The 17,985-nt window shown below is 36.0% G+C and overlaps 1 protein-coding gene across 1 annotated transcript in view; it reads left to right on the top strand.

The window, feature by feature from the left end:
* Positions 1 to 1,700: 1,700 nt before the first annotated feature.
* LOC107573079 (inositol 1,4,5-trisphosphate receptor type 1-like) overlaps positions 1,701 to 17,985 on the top strand; it is a gene marked incomplete at its 5' end in the record, with an annotated part of 94,693 nt that continues 78,408 nt past the window's right edge. Inside the window, 23 exons of the mRNA XM_016259518.1 lie at positions 1,701 to 1,859; positions 2,183 to 2,355; positions 2,496 to 2,615; positions 3,601 to 3,786; positions 3,946 to 4,197; positions 4,297 to 4,438; positions 6,498 to 6,651; positions 6,814 to 7,004; positions 7,184 to 7,316; positions 7,393 to 7,444; positions 7,535 to 7,700; positions 7,854 to 8,027; positions 8,433 to 8,501; positions 8,792 to 8,929; positions 10,498 to 10,623; positions 11,782 to 11,982; positions 12,063 to 12,314; positions 13,146 to 13,271; positions 13,622 to 13,750; positions 13,972 to 13,989; positions 15,418 to 15,444; positions 17,066 to 17,186; positions 17,368 to 17,552. Of these exons, the coding sequence (XP_016115004.1) occupies positions 1,701 to 1,859; positions 2,183 to 2,355; positions 2,496 to 2,615; positions 3,601 to 3,786; positions 3,946 to 4,197; positions 4,297 to 4,438; positions 6,498 to 6,651; positions 6,814 to 7,004; positions 7,184 to 7,316; positions 7,393 to 7,444; positions 7,535 to 7,700; positions 7,854 to 8,027; positions 8,433 to 8,501; positions 8,792 to 8,929; positions 10,498 to 10,623; positions 11,782 to 11,982; positions 12,063 to 12,314; positions 13,146 to 13,271; positions 13,622 to 13,750; positions 13,972 to 13,989; positions 15,418 to 15,444; positions 17,066 to 17,186; positions 17,368 to 17,552 (3,294 nt within the window). The remainder of the gene's footprint in view (positions 1,860 to 2,182; positions 2,356 to 2,495; positions 2,616 to 3,600; positions 3,787 to 3,945; positions 4,198 to 4,296; positions 4,439 to 6,497; positions 6,652 to 6,813; positions 7,005 to 7,183; positions 7,317 to 7,392; positions 7,445 to 7,534; positions 7,701 to 7,853; positions 8,028 to 8,432; positions 8,502 to 8,791; positions 8,930 to 10,497; positions 10,624 to 11,781; positions 11,983 to 12,062; positions 12,315 to 13,145; positions 13,272 to 13,621; positions 13,751 to 13,971; positions 13,990 to 15,417; positions 15,445 to 17,065; positions 17,187 to 17,367; positions 17,553 to 17,985) is intronic.

Here is a 17,985-nt window from a genome sequence, read left to right as displayed (position 1 = left end):
TAGACCCTGAATATAAGACAACCGCGTTTTTTCAGATGTATTTCCAAGAAAAAAAACATTGTCTTATATTTGGGTCAATACGGTATTATTTTTTTTTTTAGAACATCTGCAACCATGTTTCCTCAGAAAAGTCTTTTGTTATGTAATTGCTAAATTAAACCTCTTAAAGAGTTAGTGCGTCAGAGAAAACCAAGAAAAGAGTTGCTGTGCTGTAGCGTCAAATTTTTAGCATGTCTAGAACAGCGGTTCTCAATTCCAGTCCTCGTGTTTCTCTTATTGCTTCATACGTTTGTTATATTTGACTGTAAGTTCCCTGCGAAGTGGACATTACCGGATATTCCTCCATGATTCCAGTTTGAAGGGAGCGTATATGTTCCATACAAAGGGCATTTAAGTGTGCGAGACGTGAATTTAAATTGTATTTATTTACAGAGGTATATTATGTCCCACTTCACGCTTCTCTAGTAAGTTTCGTATGTGTGTGAAGACGCTGCAGGCAGCGGGGTAGCGCAAATCTGTAAATGAATATTCCGAAGTGAAGTAAACTTCAACGGATTTCCCCTGCTCAGGGAGTAGGGAGCAATGGACACTGTGTAGGGACCATGCCAATCGGAACACAGTTCATGCACGGAGCTCACTTCTAACGAGATGATCTGAATCAGGTGTGTTAACAAAGAGAGACGTGCAAAACCATGCAGAGTGGGTGCGCGAGGACTGGGATTGAGAACCGCTGCTCTAGAACAATTCTTACAAGTATAACACGACGTAGCTGGGCGCCGCGGACAGACGCCGAATGGCACCGCCGGTGTGCCTACACTCATAGAAAATAATGTATTTGAATTTTAAAGATGTGGCGCGACTGCCTGAAACGTTGTTTTTTTCACCTCCTTGCCCAAACGTCTTTGTTTGGGCTTCCGAAAGTGGATGATGTCAGAAAACAGTGGTTGCAATTTACTTTTTAACTCTGTTCCTGAGCATTATAACCCCAATTTGATTTTGTATGCTGCGCAGTTTACTGAGGACAGCTTTCACATCACGAGTGAGAAGTGCCAGATTCCCAAAAGCTTTTGTTTGAAAGACGGCGCAAGGGGGCGTGGCAGTACTGAAACACCGCTGTTCACAACACATTTTGTTTTTCGGAAGAAAAACCGGAACTAATCGAGACGTTTGTGCCTTCCTGGGGAGAAAGGTATTTTAATAATGTAAATAATGCGTTTTTCGAACCACCAAGCATGAGAGCATGTTCTAGTACACCCCCAAAACAAAATCAAGACTTTGTAAAAGAGCATAATAGGACCCCTTTAACTTTTTTGGTCAGAATGATTTTTTTTCCATAAACCATAACTGGATGGAATACAGTTTTAAAAATTAAGGTTCCAAAAGAGGTTTTTCCACAATGATGCCACAGAAGAACCATTTTTGGTTCTACAAAGAACTTTTCAGCGAACAGTTCTTAAAAGAAAATATTTTTCTTAGTGTTAAAAATATTTAAATAATCTGAAGAACCTTTTTCTACTATACAGAACATTCTGTGCAATGGAAAGCTTCCAAGCATGGTGACCATTCTTCATGGAACAACCATAGATCCCAATAAAGAACACTTATATTTCATTGATCCCAATAAAGAACGCTTATATTTAAGAGTGTAGATACACCAGTTGTAGTATTCATTCCAGTCTCTTTACTTTCTCCATCAACAGATCTTCAAGCTGCTTCAGGCCCCATTCACAGACGGTGGTGATGGGCCCATGTTGCGTCTGGAGGAGCTGAGTGACCAGAGACACGCACCCTTCAGGCACATCTGCAGGTTGTGTTACCGTGTGCTGCGACATTCACAGCAGGACTACAGGAAGAACCAGGTTGGTCTGCCGAAACACAAGCCGACATCGGAGCATCTCTGGTTCAACCTTCAACCTCATAGACCTAGGGGACTGTGACGATTTGTTAATCTAATGAATAATTGATTTGTTAAATCAAATGAAAAATGGTGTCTGATTGGTCCAGACGCTACAATACCATCCTTACAATTTTTTTATGGATTCATCCTTTATCCTCATGTAAATGTGTTTATTTTATTTGTTATTTTTGTTTATCAAAACTGGTTCTATAAGAGAATGGGTGGCAGGTCTGGTGAATGAAAGTACAGAATGAGTCACTTTGTCTCTTTGTGCCCTTTGTCCAGGAATACATTGCCAAGCAGTTCCGCTTCATGCAGAAACAGATCGGCTACGACGTGTTGGCCGAAGACACAATAACGGCTCTCCTCCACAACAACCGCAAACTCTTGGAGAAGCACATCACGGCGGCAGAAATTGACACGTTTGTCAGCCTTGTGAGGAAAAACCGTGAACCAAGGTGGGAGAGAGTGTACTGCAAAGACAAAAGAGCTTTTCCAAAAGTTTGAGAGCAATACCAAAACTTTTTGCTCACTGTATATAAGTGCCAAGAAAGAGAGATAGAAGTCTGACATGTATCCATGTGCTGTTTATGTTTAGGTTTTTGGACTACCTGTCCGATCTGTGTGTGTCCATGAACAAGTCCATCCCGGTGACTCAGGAGCTGATCTGTAATGCGGTGCTGAATCCCGCCAATGCTGACATCCTTATAGAGACCAAGTGAGACATGTTTGAAAACCATGAACAAAACAAAAGAGCATAAAAGAGAATGTGACTCACACTACATTAAATATGAGTTTAGTGACAATATTGCTTTATGTAGTTAATTATTAGATGCTAAGATTAGTTTTAATTATTTCATTATTATTTTTATTTAATGTTAGTATAAACAACCTTTCAAAAGTTTGTGGCCGGTAAGATTTTTTTTTTTACTTTTTAGGTCTCAGGATCCATTTAATTTGATCCAAAATACAGTAAAAACAGTAATATTTTAAAATAATATTACAATTTAAAAGAATTGTTTTCTATTTGAATATGCTTTCAAATGTAATCTATTCCTGTGATGCAAAGCTGAATTTTCAGCATCATTACTCCAGTCTTCAGTGTCACATGATCCTTCAGAAATCATTCTAATATGCTGATTTGCTGCACAAGAAACATTTCTTATTATCAATGATAAAAACAGTTGTTTAATGTTTTTGTAGAAAGTTAAGAGAAAACAGCATTTATTTGAAAAAGAATATCTTGTAACATTATAAATGTCTTTACTTTCACTTTTGATCAATTTAATGCATCTGAATATTAATTTCTATTAAAGTATTTCTTTCTTTCTTTATTTACTGAACCCAAACTTTTGAACACTAGGAATTAATATTAATAAATGCGTTTACTTATTTGTTTGTTTGTTTTAAGTGGCACATTTGAAAAGTAAAAGGAATGCTCTGAAATGCGAGTGACCTCCTTTAAGTAAATTAATGCAGTGATGGGCATTATCTGTCTCTGTCTGTATGGCTAAGAGCATTTAATAGGCTTCACATGATAAAAATATGTTTTCAAAGAAGAAAAACATCTTGAAAATAAACACTGACACATTGTAGATTTACAAAATGTTCCTAATTATTTTTGCCTGTTTGTCATGCTAGGATATAATGAGTTGTTTGTTGCTGGTTCCATTTGAAGTCTTTATTTCTCTGTCTGGTCCCAGGCTGGTGTTGTCTCGGTTTGAGGTCGAGTCTGGAGAGGGTCCTGTGGAGTCAGAGGAGGATGAGGAGGAGGTGTGGTTGTTTTGGAAGAACAGTGGTAAGGAGATCAAGAGTAAGAGCATCAGAGAGCTGGCACTGGATGCTAAAGAAGGCCAGAAAGAGGACCAGGAGGTCATTAGCTACTACAGGTCAGCCAACAGGAAATAAGCCAAGGGTCAAAGTTTATCAGGGCAAAACCCAATAGCTGACATGATGATTAAATGTTTTCAAGTCCAAAATGGTATAAAAACAAGTCAAAACATCAGTTCTCTCAGTAACATGGTCTCCTGGCTCATATCCTTTCTCAGATACCAGCTGAACCTGTTTGCACGGATGTGTTTGGACCGCCAGTACTTGGCCATTGAGAAGATATCAGGCCAGCTGGATGTGGACCTGATCCTGCGCTGCATGTCAGATGAATACCTGCCCTATGACCTCCGTGCCTCTTTCTGCCGACTGATGCTTCACATGCATGTAGACCGTGACCCGCAGGAACAGGTCATGCCTGTGAAATACGCCAGGCTGTGGTCTGAGATCCCATCCAAAATCGCTATTGATGAGTACGTTGAAGTGTTTTTAAACTATGTTCTTCTATTTGTAGGTTTCTGTAGTATTTTTTGTCTCCACCCAGTGTATTTAATGTTGTATTTTGATTTTAGTTATGATAACGATGGAACCAGTAGAGATGAGATAAAAGAGCGCTTTGCGCTTACTATGGATTTTGTGGAGAACTACCTCAGAGATGTGGTTTGTCAAAATGTTCCTTTCTCTGATAAAGAGAAAAACAAACTCACTTTTGAGGTAAGTCACACGTCCAACATGTGCTAGAGTGACGAATGTGGGTTGTTTTGGACTTGACTAACACTTCTGTTACTTTTTGTGTTTCTAAGGTTGTGAATTTAGCAAGAAACCTTATTTACTTCGGCTTTTACAACTTCAGTGACTTGTTGCGTTTGACTTTGAAAACCATGAACAAAACAAAAGAGCATAAAAGAGAATGTGACTCACACTACATTAAATATGAGTTTAGTGACAATATTGCTTTATGTAGTTAATTATTAGATGCTAAGATTAGTTTTAATTATTTCATTATTATTTTTATTTAATGTTAGTATAAACAACCTTTCAAAAGTTTGTGGCCGGTAAGATTTTTTTTTTTACTTTTTAGGTCTCAGGATCCATTTAATTTGATCCAAAATACAGTAAAAACAGTAATATTTTAAAATAATATTACAATTTAAAAGAATTGTTTTCTATTTGAATATGCTTTCAAATGTAATCTATTCCTGTGATGCAAAGCTGAATTTTCAGCATCATTACTCCAGTCTTCAGTGTCACATGATCCTTCAGAAATCATTCTAATATGCTGATTTGCTGCACAAGAAACATTTCTTATTATCAATGATAAAAACAGTTGTTTAATGTTTTTGTAGAAAGTTAAGAGAAAACAGCATTTATTTGAAAAAGAATATCTTGTAACATTATAAATGTCTTTACTTTCACTTTTGATCAATTTAATGCATCTGAATATTAATTTCTATTAAAGTATTTCTTTCTTTCTTTATTTACTGAACCCAAACTTTTGAACACTAGGAATTAATATTAATAAATGCGTTTACTTATTTGTTTGTTTGTTTTAAGTGGCACATTTGAAAAGTAAAAGGAATGCTCTGAAATGCGAGTGACCTCCTTTAAGTAAATTAATGCAGTGATGGGCATTATCTGTCTCTGTCTGTATGGCTAAGAGCATTTAATAGGCTTCACATGATAAAAATATGTTTTCAAAGAAGAAAAACATCTTGAAAATAAACACTGACACATTGTAGATTTACAAAATGTTCCTAATTATTTTTGCCTGTTTGTCATGCTAGGATATAATGAGTTGTTTGTTGCTGGTTCCATTTGAAGTCTTTATTTCTCTGTCTGGTCCCAGGCTGGTGTTGTCTCGGTTTGAGGTCGAGTCTGGAGAGGGTCCTGTGGAGTCAGAGGAGGATGAGGAGGAGGTGTGGTTGTTTTGGAAGAACAGTGGTAAGGAGATCAAGAGTAAGAGCATCAGAGAGCTGGCACTGGATGCTAAAGAAGGCCAGAAAGAGGACCAGGAGGTCATTAGCTACTACAGGTCAGCCAACAGGAAATAAGCCAAGGGTCAAAGTTTATCAGGGCAAAACCCAATAGCTGACATGATGATTAAATGTTTTCAAGTCCAAAATGGTATAAAAACAAGTCAAAACATCAGTTCTCTCAGTAACATGGTCTCCTGGCTCATATCCTTTCTCAGATACCAGCTGAACCTGTTTGCACGGATGTGTTTGGACCGCCAGTACTTGGCCATTGAGAAGATATCAGGCCAGCTGGATGTGGACCTGATCCTGCGCTGCATGTCAGATGAATACCTGCCCTATGACCTCCGTGCCTCTTTCTGCCGACTGATGCTTCACATGCATGTAGACCGTGACCCGCAGGAACAGGTCATGCCTGTGAAATACGCCAGGCTGTGGTCTGAGATCCCATCCAAAATCGCTATTGATGAGTACGTTGAAGTGTTTTTAAACTATGTTCTTCTATTTGTAGGTTTCTGTAGTATTTTTTGTCTCCACCCAGTGTATTTAATGTTGTATTTTGATTTTAGTTATGATAACGATGGAACCAGTAGAGATGAGATAAAAGAGCGCTTTGCGCTTACTATGGATTTTGTGGAGAACTACCTCAGAGATGTGGTTTGTCAAAATGTTCCTTTCTCTGATAAAGAGAAAAACAAACTCACTTTTGAGGTAAGTCACACGTCCAACATGTGCTAGAGTGACGAATGTGGGTTGTTTTGGACTTGACTAACACTTCTGTTACTTTTTGTGTTTCTAAGGTTGTGAATTTAGCAAGAAACCTTATTTACTTCGGCTTTTACAACTTCAGTGACTTGTTGCGTTTGACCAAGATCTTGTTGGCCATTTTGGACTGTGTTCATGTCAGTACCATCTATCCCGTCAACAAAATGGAAAAAGGAGACGAGTCCAAAAGTAATCTTTTTCTCATAGTATAACAGTTCGAGTCTCTAGATGTACAAGCTCAACATCCTTTGTTGGTCCTTTGAATGATTTTCAAACAGTCATTAAAACTTGTACAGGTAGATGTGATTCATTTGAGAATGTTTAACAATTTGTTGGTTATGTTTCTCACAGGTAGCAATGTAATGAAATCCATCCATGGCGTTGGGGAGCTGATGACGCAGGTGGTCCTAAGAGGAGGCGGATTCTTACCCACAACCCCCACAACCCCCCCAGATGGTGATGTGGTGAAGACCCAGACAGAACCAGAGAAGGAAGACATTCTGGTGATGGACACCAAACTGAAGATCATAGAGATCCTACAGGTGATTAAAAACCCATAATTTAAAAAGGAAACATGAAATGGAAAAATTGAATTAGCTTAAAATATATTTTAATACATTATTTTATTTTATTTTATTTTATTTTACCAAACAGTCATATATAGGGTATAATAGGATTTATATCTGGTAAATCACTAAACCTTGTGTTTTTTGTTGTTCAGTTTATTCTGAATGTACGACTGGACTACAGGATCTCCTGCTTGCTCTGCATCTTCAAACGTGAGTTTGACGAGAGCAACACACAAACGGATGCAGTGCCAGCTGCAAATGCAGATGGGCCCAACAGTATCCCAGGTATGCAGTGTGTCTCGCTCCCTATCACCCGTGAGTTGTTCTACAGATTATGTGAGTGTTTCTGTGTGTTTCACAGCTTTGGACTTTGAGAACATTGAAGAACAAGCAGAAGGAATATTTGGTGGAAGGTAAGGATTCACTTCTTGAATAAGAAGGTGCAAGAATCTTTGTAAGAGTACACACGTAAGTGTGTAACCGTAGTTTTTTCCTGAACTCAGTGAGGAGAACTCACCTCTGGATCTTGATGACCATGGCGGAAGAACGTTTTTGAGGGTTCTGCTGCATCTCACCATGCACGACTATCCACCGCTCGTGTCTGGAGCGCTGCATTTGCTCTTCAGACACTTCAGTCAGAGACAAGAAGTGCTCATGGCTTTCAAACAGGTATTTAACACAATGATATTGGCTTTGTAAGTTACTTTAGTGAATGGTATTGACATGGAACATTTTTAGGCCGTTTATGGCTGTTGATGTTTAAATGCATACATTTGTTTGCATTTTAATTCTTCATGCATCCCTCCTTCTTATTCACTATAGGTTCAACTTCTAGTGACCAGTCAGGATGTTGACAACTACAAGCAGATCAAATCAGACCTTGACCAGCTGCGATCTAATGTGGAAAAATCTGAGCTCTGGGTGTACAAGAGACAGGGTGATGAAGGCATGGATGCAGGAGATGGACTCCCAGCAGAGTCTGACCACAAAAAGAAGGTGGCAACATTTATTATTTAAGGCAGAGGTCTTCACAGACACCCCCAGTTACTATCTGGCCTATATTAATGTATTGTCAGTTTGTATGATGCTTACATTACATCATTATGTTTTTGTGAGCAATGTACAATTTAGCTGAACTTTAGCTTGTTTGCTAACAAAAAACTTCGTAGGCCCCATATATATCAGATATGTGGAAAAAAAAGAAAGGGATCATTTTTACCTTTTTTCTCATAATTTAAACCTTATAGCTCACTTCTATGTCTCGCTTTCTATTTTTTTAACCTTATTTCACAATTACCTTTTTTTTTTTCCTGAGGCGGTCGTTCATACATAATAGCCATTATTATTTGAATGGAATACAACATTCATGCTTTATTTAGTCTGTGTCTTCTCTTTATTTAGAAGGACTCTGGTTCAGGCAAAAAAAAGACAGACGGAAATGGCAGTGACAATTACAGAGATGTGAAGGAGGTAAAGTGTCATTCACATACTTCACACACATGATCATTCAGCATTATGAGGTAGTGTTGAATGTCTGAAGTAGTTAATGCATCCAAGCACTATAAAGAATAGCAACGCTAATTATGTAGCCTCTTTAACAAAAGATCTAATTAACCAGTGCTGAAGTGTACGACTAGAGCATGAGTACCACATGAAACAGCGTTAACAGCTGTTGCAGATTGACCTGCTTTGATAAACAGTGTTCATTCACTCCGTTTTCTCCTCTTCAGCTCATCATCTGTTTGTCTTTCTGTCTCTAGATCCTCTTGCGTCTCAGCAAACTGTGTGTACAGGAAGGACCATCAGGGAAGAAGAGTAAGAAACAGCAGCAGAGGCTGTTGAGGAACATGGGAGCTCATTCAGTGGTGCTTGAACTGCTGCAGATCCCTTATGAGAAGGTGCAGTATATGAGTTTGGTACTCGCAAAATTATTTTTATGACTTATGGGTGTGTTAATGCTTCTCGAATATTCATTCTTCAGCTGATGCGGGTGGAAAACTATACTAAAATACCTGCTATTCAGCAATTCCACAACTCTGAATTCCATCAGAGAAGTCTGATTTCTGAATAAATGATTCCTATGATCCGGTTCTTTTTAGTGAATCAAAAACATACAACACGACCAGTTTATTCGATTCTTGAATGAATGACTCTTAAAATTCACATCTTTCAAGTGAATCAAAAACATGTAATGTGCCTAGTGTAGTGTGATTCCTGACTGAGTCACTCCTATGAATCAGTTCTTTTTAGTGAATCAAAAACATGCAACATGACCAGTTTATTCGATTCTTGAATGAATGACTCTTAAAATGCACATCTTTCAAGTGAATCAAAAACATGTAATGTGTCCAGTGTAGTGTGATTCCTGACTGAATTACTCCTATGAATCAGTTCTTTTTAGTGAATCAGAAATATGCAACACGACCAGTTTATTCGATTCTTGAATGAATGACTCTTAAAATTCACATCTTTCAAGTGAATCAAAAACATGTAATGCGCCTAGTGTAGTGTGATTCCTGACTGAATCACTCCTATGAATCAGGTCTTTTTAGTGAATCAAAAACATGTAATGCGCCTAGTGTAGTGTGATTCCTGACTGAATCACTCCTATGAATCAGGTCTTTTTAGTGAATCAAAAACATGTAATGCGCCTAGTGTAGTGTGATTCCTGACTGAATTTCTCCTATGAATCAGTTCTTTTTAGTGAATCAGAAATATGCAACACGACCAGTTTATTCGATTCTTGAGTGAATGACTCTTAAAATTCAAATCTTTCAAGTGAATCAAAAACATGTCATGTGCCCAGTGTAGTGTGATTCCTGACTGAATCACTCCTATGAATCAGTTCTTTTTAGTGAATCAAAAACCACTGTGACCAGAATAGTCTGCTTCTTGAATATATGACTCTTTATTTTCTGGTTCTCTTTACTGAATCAAAACATGCAATGCAACCAGTGTATTTCAGTTTTTAAATCAGTGATTCGAAAACATGCAGATTGGCCAGTTTAGTCTAATTTTTTTTTTTGAATGAATGAATGACTGTTGTGATCTGATATTTTTAATAGATTAAAAACAAATAATTCTGCCAGTATAGTCTGATTCTTGAATGGATCACTCTTATGGTCTAATTCTTTTTAGTGAATCAAAAATGCAACTCATCCAGTGTAGTCCATTTCTTGAATGAATGACTTCTATGAGTTTTTTTCTTTTTAGTGAATAAAAACACTTGTGAATCATTCAGAGCAGTTATTTATCTGAATTAAATGTCTCAATAATGGATGTATTATTAGTTATTACTTTCCTTAAAAATCATTATTGTGAAGGCATTCTATTCGAGCCACGTTGTATTTAATTTTTTATTTTTTATAAATCTTTTTTAGTATCACTTGTTTACTTTAAGATATGAACAGGTATAAATATTTTCTCACTCCAAAAAAAAAAAAAGTGTGCATGTTCATTTTCGCAGGGTGAGGATGTCCGAATGCAAGAGATCATGAAACTGGCTCACGAGTTTCTTCAGAACTTCTGCACAGGCAACCAGCAGAACCAGGCTCTGCTCCACAAACACATCAACCTGTTCCTCAACCCTGGGGTGAGCTCTCCATCTCACACACATCAGGGTAGCTGTGCTTCATCACTCTGGATGAGTGTCAGGTGCGGGGCGGTGACACTGATGGATGTTCTCGGTTTCCATATTGCTACATCTTAAATCTTAAAATATCATTATGATGATTCAGAGTTCATCATCATGACATCATGATGTGGTAATTACGCTGTTTGGGTATTGTTAGGTTAGTCATAAAATGCAATTACATTTCATTTAAAATTTCTTCATATATTATTATTAGGTATTCACCACAGCATATTTATTTATTTTTTGGATGTTAGATCTCAGACTCCTCACAGCAAATTGATGTTCTTTACTCTTTGTTCATACAGTGTTTTCTGCCACTTTTCACTGTAAAGTTAATGATTGGATAGAGGTTTGAACATCAGATTTTGTTTAACATGTATAACTGTAGGGGATGGAAATATAAACCATTAAAATGAGAAATTATCAAAAATAAGTAAATAAATGATATATATGTGTGTGTATATATATATATATATATATATGTATATGTATATATGAATTTGTCGTACTGTAATATGTTGTTGAATACACACGTTTATTTATTTATATTTTTTGTCTATGTATAAATATGATTTTTATAAGGTTGATGAATGACCTGGAGACACTACTTCAAATCTTTTAATTAACTAAATATATTTACTTTTGCTTTTTGGATACAAAATTTTATTTTTCAAAACAATTATATTTAAAATGTGCATATTTAATATTAAACAGGGTTGAGGAAAGGCCAAAAACTATATCTTCATGATGATCAAAGATATCAAAACGAGCTTACTGGTGGTGTAATAATTATAATAATAATAATAATAATAACTTTGGCAGGACAGAGTCCTGTTAGAATGTCTGTCGCGCTCTTGTTCATATAAATCATTGTTAGATCATTTTGAATTTGTGTTGGTCCTAATGGTTTTGCTTTGTGAATGAAAACAATAATCTTTGTAAAACGTGGTGTTTCAGCATCACACATGCACCACTTCTTGCTCGATTTTGAATGAAGCTCTAATTTATATCACCTCTTTTCTGGTGTGCTAGAACAACCAGGAAGTCACCTCAGAGTGTTTGTTTGTAAACTGTAATTTCATCTACATATATCAGATTTTTTTTTGTCATCTGTAGATCCTAGAGGCCATCACCATGCAGCACATATTCATGAACAACTTTCAGCTGTGCAGTGAGATGAACGAGCGTGTTGTACAGCATTTTGTCCACTGCATCGAGACCCACGGCAGACACGTGCAGTACCTGAAGTTCCTGCAGACCATCGTCAAGGCTGAGAACAAATTTATCAAAAAATGCCAGGATATTGTAATGGCCGAGGTGGGTGGTTGATGTGCTGAAGTTACGTTTGCTTTTGGTAATTGTGACTGTGATTTAACATGAATCAAATTTTTCTGCAGTTGGTGAACTCTGGAGAGGACGTGCTGGTCTTTTATAATGACCGGGCCTCCTTCCAGACTCTGGTCCAGATGATGCGTTCGGAGCGTGAACGGATGGATGAAAACAGCGCCCTCATGTACCACATCCACCTGGTGGAGCTGCTGGCTGTCTGCACGGAGGGCAAAAACGTCTACACCGAGATCAAGTGCAACTCCCTACTGCCATTGGATGATATCGTCCGTGTGGTTACGCACAAAGACTGCATCCCTGAGGTCAGTGGTCTACAGCTTCATGCCACATCATTTTTTCTGCAACATTGTGATACTGTGGTATCATTAAACAAAACAAACTCCACTTGGTTGCTTTACATTGGTCAGATGGTCTGTTCCTGTAAGTGGAAGAATATTCCACTTTTCCATAATTCCATAACGCATTCCAACACATATTCCATAAATTAGTAGATTTCAACCTTTTTTACTCAATGCCAAACCCGCCCCCCCCACACACACACATTGTCTAAAGTAATAAGAAGCAGCTAAAATTATTTATTCGGTAGTTATGGGAGATATATTTAATTAATCATGTTAGTTAATTCAGTAATTCATTCAGTTAGATTATTTTAATACATAAAACTTAAATAAATAAATGTAATTAAATTTTTTATTAGTTCTGTTCTAATGTATACAAATTTAATTAAAAATTAATTTAGTTTTTTTTTATTTTATTTTAATACCATTAGATATTTTACATGCATAGAACATAAATAATGTAATTTATTTACATTTTTTAAATTATTCTATTTTTATACATAAAACTTAATTTAAATCATTTTTGTAAAAAAATCTTTTTTTTTTTTTTTTTTTAAAGCAGTTGCATTATTTCAACTCATAAAACTGTAATTTAATTAAATTTTTATTAATTCGATTTTATTACATAAAACCTCAATTAAGTTAATTTACATTTTTATAAAAAAAACTATTAAATTATATATTTTAGAAATGTAATTCAGTTAGATTATTTAAATACATAACAATTAAATAAATCTAAATTAATTAAATTTTTAGTATTTATATTGTGTGTATACTGTTCTTTTTTTTTTTTAGGTCAAAATTGCTTATATCAACTTCCTGAACCATTGCTACGTGGACACAGAGGTCGAAATGAAGGAGATCTACACCAGCAACCACATGTGGAAGCTCTTTGAGAACTTTCTGGTTGACATATGCAGGGTAATGGAAGCCAATTCAGGGATTTTTCTCAACCCCAATGAATCGTTTCGATGTAAAGTACCAAAAAGTACCAATTTGTCGCTTGCCAGTGTGCAACTAACATTGTCTAATTGTTGTTGATTGCCTGTGGGGTTTTTTTGTTTAAAGTGAAGTAGGAGTGATTCATTATTTGTGGTATGATATGGGGTTTTATTTATATGATGCCTGGACATCTGCAGTTGATCTGACTTTTTTTATTTTTTTGGTGCAGGAAAGGGCTGAATCAGTGTAAGTTCTGACTGTGCTTACTGAAGCAAATGACTCAAGGCCACAATAATTCTGTTTATTCTGTATGCTTGTTTTGCATACAGGTCTGCAACAATACAAGTGACCGCAAACATGCTGACATGACGTTAGAACGCTACGTGACAGAAACCGTGATGAGTATTGTGACGACATTTTTCAGTTCCCCTTTCTCCGACCAGAGCACTAGTTTACAGGTAATGACCCCCAATACAGCATTATATACTGAAATATTCATGAGATATTTGCACAAGTTAAGTATATGTCATTCTCAGTTTCAGTTCAATTTTGGTTTACCACCTTCTTCAGTTTCTACAGCGGATTGATTTCTTTGAAGTAAATACACCGTTATCTTTATACATAGGAAAATGAACCCTCCAGATAATATCTTAACCCTTTTCACCTCTTCCTCGCTCAGGTGGCGCGTCATATGTACGTAAGTATCTGTAAAAGCCCCTCCCCTTCTCTAGCTCGAACCTGCCAGTGCCTTTTGTGAGACCCGTAGGATCTATAGAAATTCAGGCGGTTTCATCACACTTGCAGGTTTCTTAAGAATCGGCCTGACCACTGGCGACTGACGCACTGGTCAGAGCTTTCCAAGTACTCTCTTCTCTCATGCTCTTGCACATCAACACATACAGACTTCCCACATCTCCATTTCGCAATGTGACAAACTAGGGCTCCACAGATACTCCACATAGCGTGTGTACTGTATGTTTGTAGAGCGCTGGTGGCTGTGGAGACTGACAGTTTTCTTGGAAAACCTGGTCTTTTACTATTAACCGTCTTTCCAAGTAGCCTGTCTGACTTTGCTTTCTGCAGGTTAAAGAAATCACATGAATGGTACTGTATCTGTACGTACTGAGATTTAGTTAGTTTGGTTTTAAATAGCTTGTAACTATAAAGTAAAGTTTACTGTTTGTTTATACAGGTCAAAATGGGTTGAATCTTGCATAAAGACAGACATTTTGTGACATTATTACATCTCAAATTTTCGATAAAAAACTACTACTATGATGAATAAATCCAATTTAAATGATATACTGTAGTATCAATTATTTTGATATTACAGTAATGCAATAATGCATATAAGAGTAATTAGAAAAAGAAATGTATTCTCATGAATTAATGAGTCTCCAATAATGGGCTTTGTTTTCTTTATTTTATTAGGGATTAAATAGCCATTAAATATAATTTCTTAGAAAATGCATTAAGCATAAGCGTAGAAATTGAAAACATGATCATTTAAGAATTTGGTACAATTATAAAGTTACTAATTCGATGTAATTCATAGCATATAATCTCTATATATTATTATATATTTTAATATTACTGTATATATACATATATATTTACACTACCATTTTTATGTTCTTGAAAGAAGTCACTATTGCTCAGCAAGGCTGCATTGATTTCTATTTTAACATATGAAAATGTAATATATTCCTGTGATGGCAAAGCGGAAATTTTTGCTTCAGTCCTCCGTGCCACATGATTTTTCAGAAATCTTTTTAAGATTTCTTACTGTTATCAATGTTGAAAACAGTTGCTGCTTAATAGTGTTTCTGCTTAACCATGATTTTTAGGATATTCGGATTGAATAGAATCTTTGAATGGAAATTTTATTTCATATTAAAATCCTTGTAGCATTTTAAATGTCTGGTTTACTTTGACTAGTGCAGATACAGAAAAATGTGATATATATGTATGATATATAATTACTTTAGTCTGCAGTTGTAAAGTAGGAAGTACCTCCTAATACTATGTCGTGTATCGACCCTAAACCCCATTCATTCTTTCCTGGAAGTGTTGCTTCATGACAGCTTCCTTCTCTGATCTCTCACATCTCTCTTTGTTGTGACAGGCCTCCATTTTAAGCAAAATTACTGAGGTACAGATTTGTAATGACTTCACAGTGGTTGCACATGGAATGTGGTGACGTAGTTTGGGTTAGACTCTTGTCTAGGCATCGTGTTTGAGTGGGAAACTAGATCAGACTTTTTTCACAATTAAGCCCCTTGTGCGTACTAGTCTAGTTGTCCAGAAAGCATTTGAACCAGTCTCACAAATGTAGCGTGGTAAACATGTCATCCTTCCACTTAGCTCTGCGCATTTTTCTTGTGAGTGTTGTTGGGTTCTCACCCATTGTGTTGGTGGTAAGATGTGTTGTTTCTGTCACTTGAGGTGTTAATGCATCATACTTTGTTAACCTATATATCTGTAATAAAAATAGAAAAATGTCCACAAATTTGGTTGTATACATTTTTATACAAAGTTTTTAGAGACATGCGTCAGGTTTAATGCAAGTTAATCTCTATTGATAGCAGTGCATGTGCAGTAATTCTACTAGCTTTACTAAGGTTAGACAGTTAAAATGTTTGGGGTCAGTAATGTTTTTGAAATGCATACCAAGAAATACCAAGGCATTTATTTAATTAAAAATTCTATAAAAATGGTAATATTGTGAAATATTTTTACACTTAAGTCATATATTTATTTATAAAAAATATATAAAATATTTGCACATGGTTAAAAAATGTAAATATTATATTTAAAATAAATATTAATATATCCAATATTTTCTTTTAAAATAAATATTAGCTAAGATTGTATAAATTATTTAATACTAATTATTTGTATTTTATTAATTATATGTTACATTATATAAAAAAAAATAAATAAAAAAAAAAAATATATATATATATATATATATATATATATATATATTCTATTTGAATATATTTAATTTAATATTTTACAATATAATTTATTCCTGTAATGATGAAGCTGAATTGTCAGCATCGTTACTCCAGTCTACATGATTCTTCAGAAATCATCCTAATATGCTGATTTGCTGCTCAAGAAAAAAATAATCATATTATGATCAATGTTGTTCTGCTTAATATTTTTGTGAAAACCGTGATATAATTTTTTTTTTTAGGATTCATGTCAGCATTTATTTGAAATGGAAATCTATTATAACACCATACATGTCTTTACAGTCACTTTTGATTAATATAATACATCCCTGCTTAATAAAAATATATTTTTCTTTAAAAAATTACAGGAATTATGTTGGCAACATATAACCAAGCGTTCATTTAGTCAAAACTAGTTAAATTAGAGTTAAAGGAAAATTTTAAATTTTGAGGGATGTAACCCTCAAATATGCACATTTTTGTGTGTAATAATTAACAAAAGTACTTTAACCAACATATAGACTTTTGAGTCTGATGCTTTAACATCTATTGAACCTGGAACCCCATACTGCTTTGTTTCAAAATTAAAAACCAGAAAGATATAGAAACCAGAAATGATGTAGAGATGTTTCATTCACTTAAAAACCTGAATCTTTTGATGGTGTCCATCAGAAGTTTCCTTTTAGCTTCTCCATTATTATTAATAATTAGTTCTTTTGTTTTTCCTCCTTTCGTCTTTCTCTAATATAATCTCTCTCTCTCTCTATCCTTTTCTCTCTCCTCTCATGTTGTTTTTGCTTTCTTGTTCTCCAGACCCGGCAGCCTGTGTTTGTACAGCTCCTGCAGGGGGTTTTCAGAGTTTACCACTGTAACTGGCTCGTTCCTGCCCAGAAAGCCTCAGCGGAGAGCTGTATTAAGGTTCTGTCTGATGTGGGTAAGTTTTTGACCATGGCCATTCAGACTTTGAGGAATGAACCTCATACAACTCCATTTCAATTTATCTTTACTTCCGGCCTCTGTTGTATGTTTCAAATAAAAACCAGAGGCGTAAGGAAATGATTTCACCATTTATGAATTGTGATTTTAATCTTTGTATTTTCAATTGTCTTGTTTAGCCAAGAGCAGAGCGATCGCAATCCCGGTGGATTTGGACAGCCAGGTGAACAACCTGTTTGTGAAGTCCAACAATGTGGTTCAGAAAACCATCCTCAATTGGAGGATGTCAGCTCGCAACACGTCCAGAAGAGACTCGACGCTCACCACTTCCAAAGATTACAGGAACATCATCGAGAGGCTGCAGGTGAGGGCGGGGTCTCTGGAGAACTGCCAGTGAGGAATGACGAAATGTTTTTGTATATAAAATGCTGCGTCACAATAGCTTTAATCGAGACAAAGTTAAAAATAGAATTATTGTTGAAATCATTGTTTGGTCGGTCAGTTGGTCAATCGTGCATGTAACTACCTCAGCTATATTGTTCCAGACGCATTACAAAATGGAATTTGAAGAGGTGGGGAAACGGGAAACTCGTTCCAGGAATTCACGTGCATTGTTATTGGGAAGTTGAGTCAGTATGAGATATAGATCCTGGGAAATGTAGTCTGGTGGAATGTTCTGATGATGTTTGTCTTTTGGCACTAGACTAAGATCCCAACACACGCACACACACACACACACACACACACACACACACACACACACACACACACACACACACACACACACAGAGTGGTGA

The sequence above is a fragment of the Sinocyclocheilus grahami genome, unplaced genomic scaffold, assembly GCF_001515645.1.
Source record: "Sinocyclocheilus grahami isolate Dianchi unplaced genomic scaffold, SAMN03320097.WGS_v1.1 scaffold1863.1, whole genome shotgun sequence".
NCBI lineage: Eukaryota > Metazoa > Chordata > Actinopteri > Cypriniformes > Cyprinidae > Sinocyclocheilus > Sinocyclocheilus grahami.
Note: the sequence above shows the minus strand (reverse complement) of the source record. Positions and strands in the feature narration are given on the sequence as shown.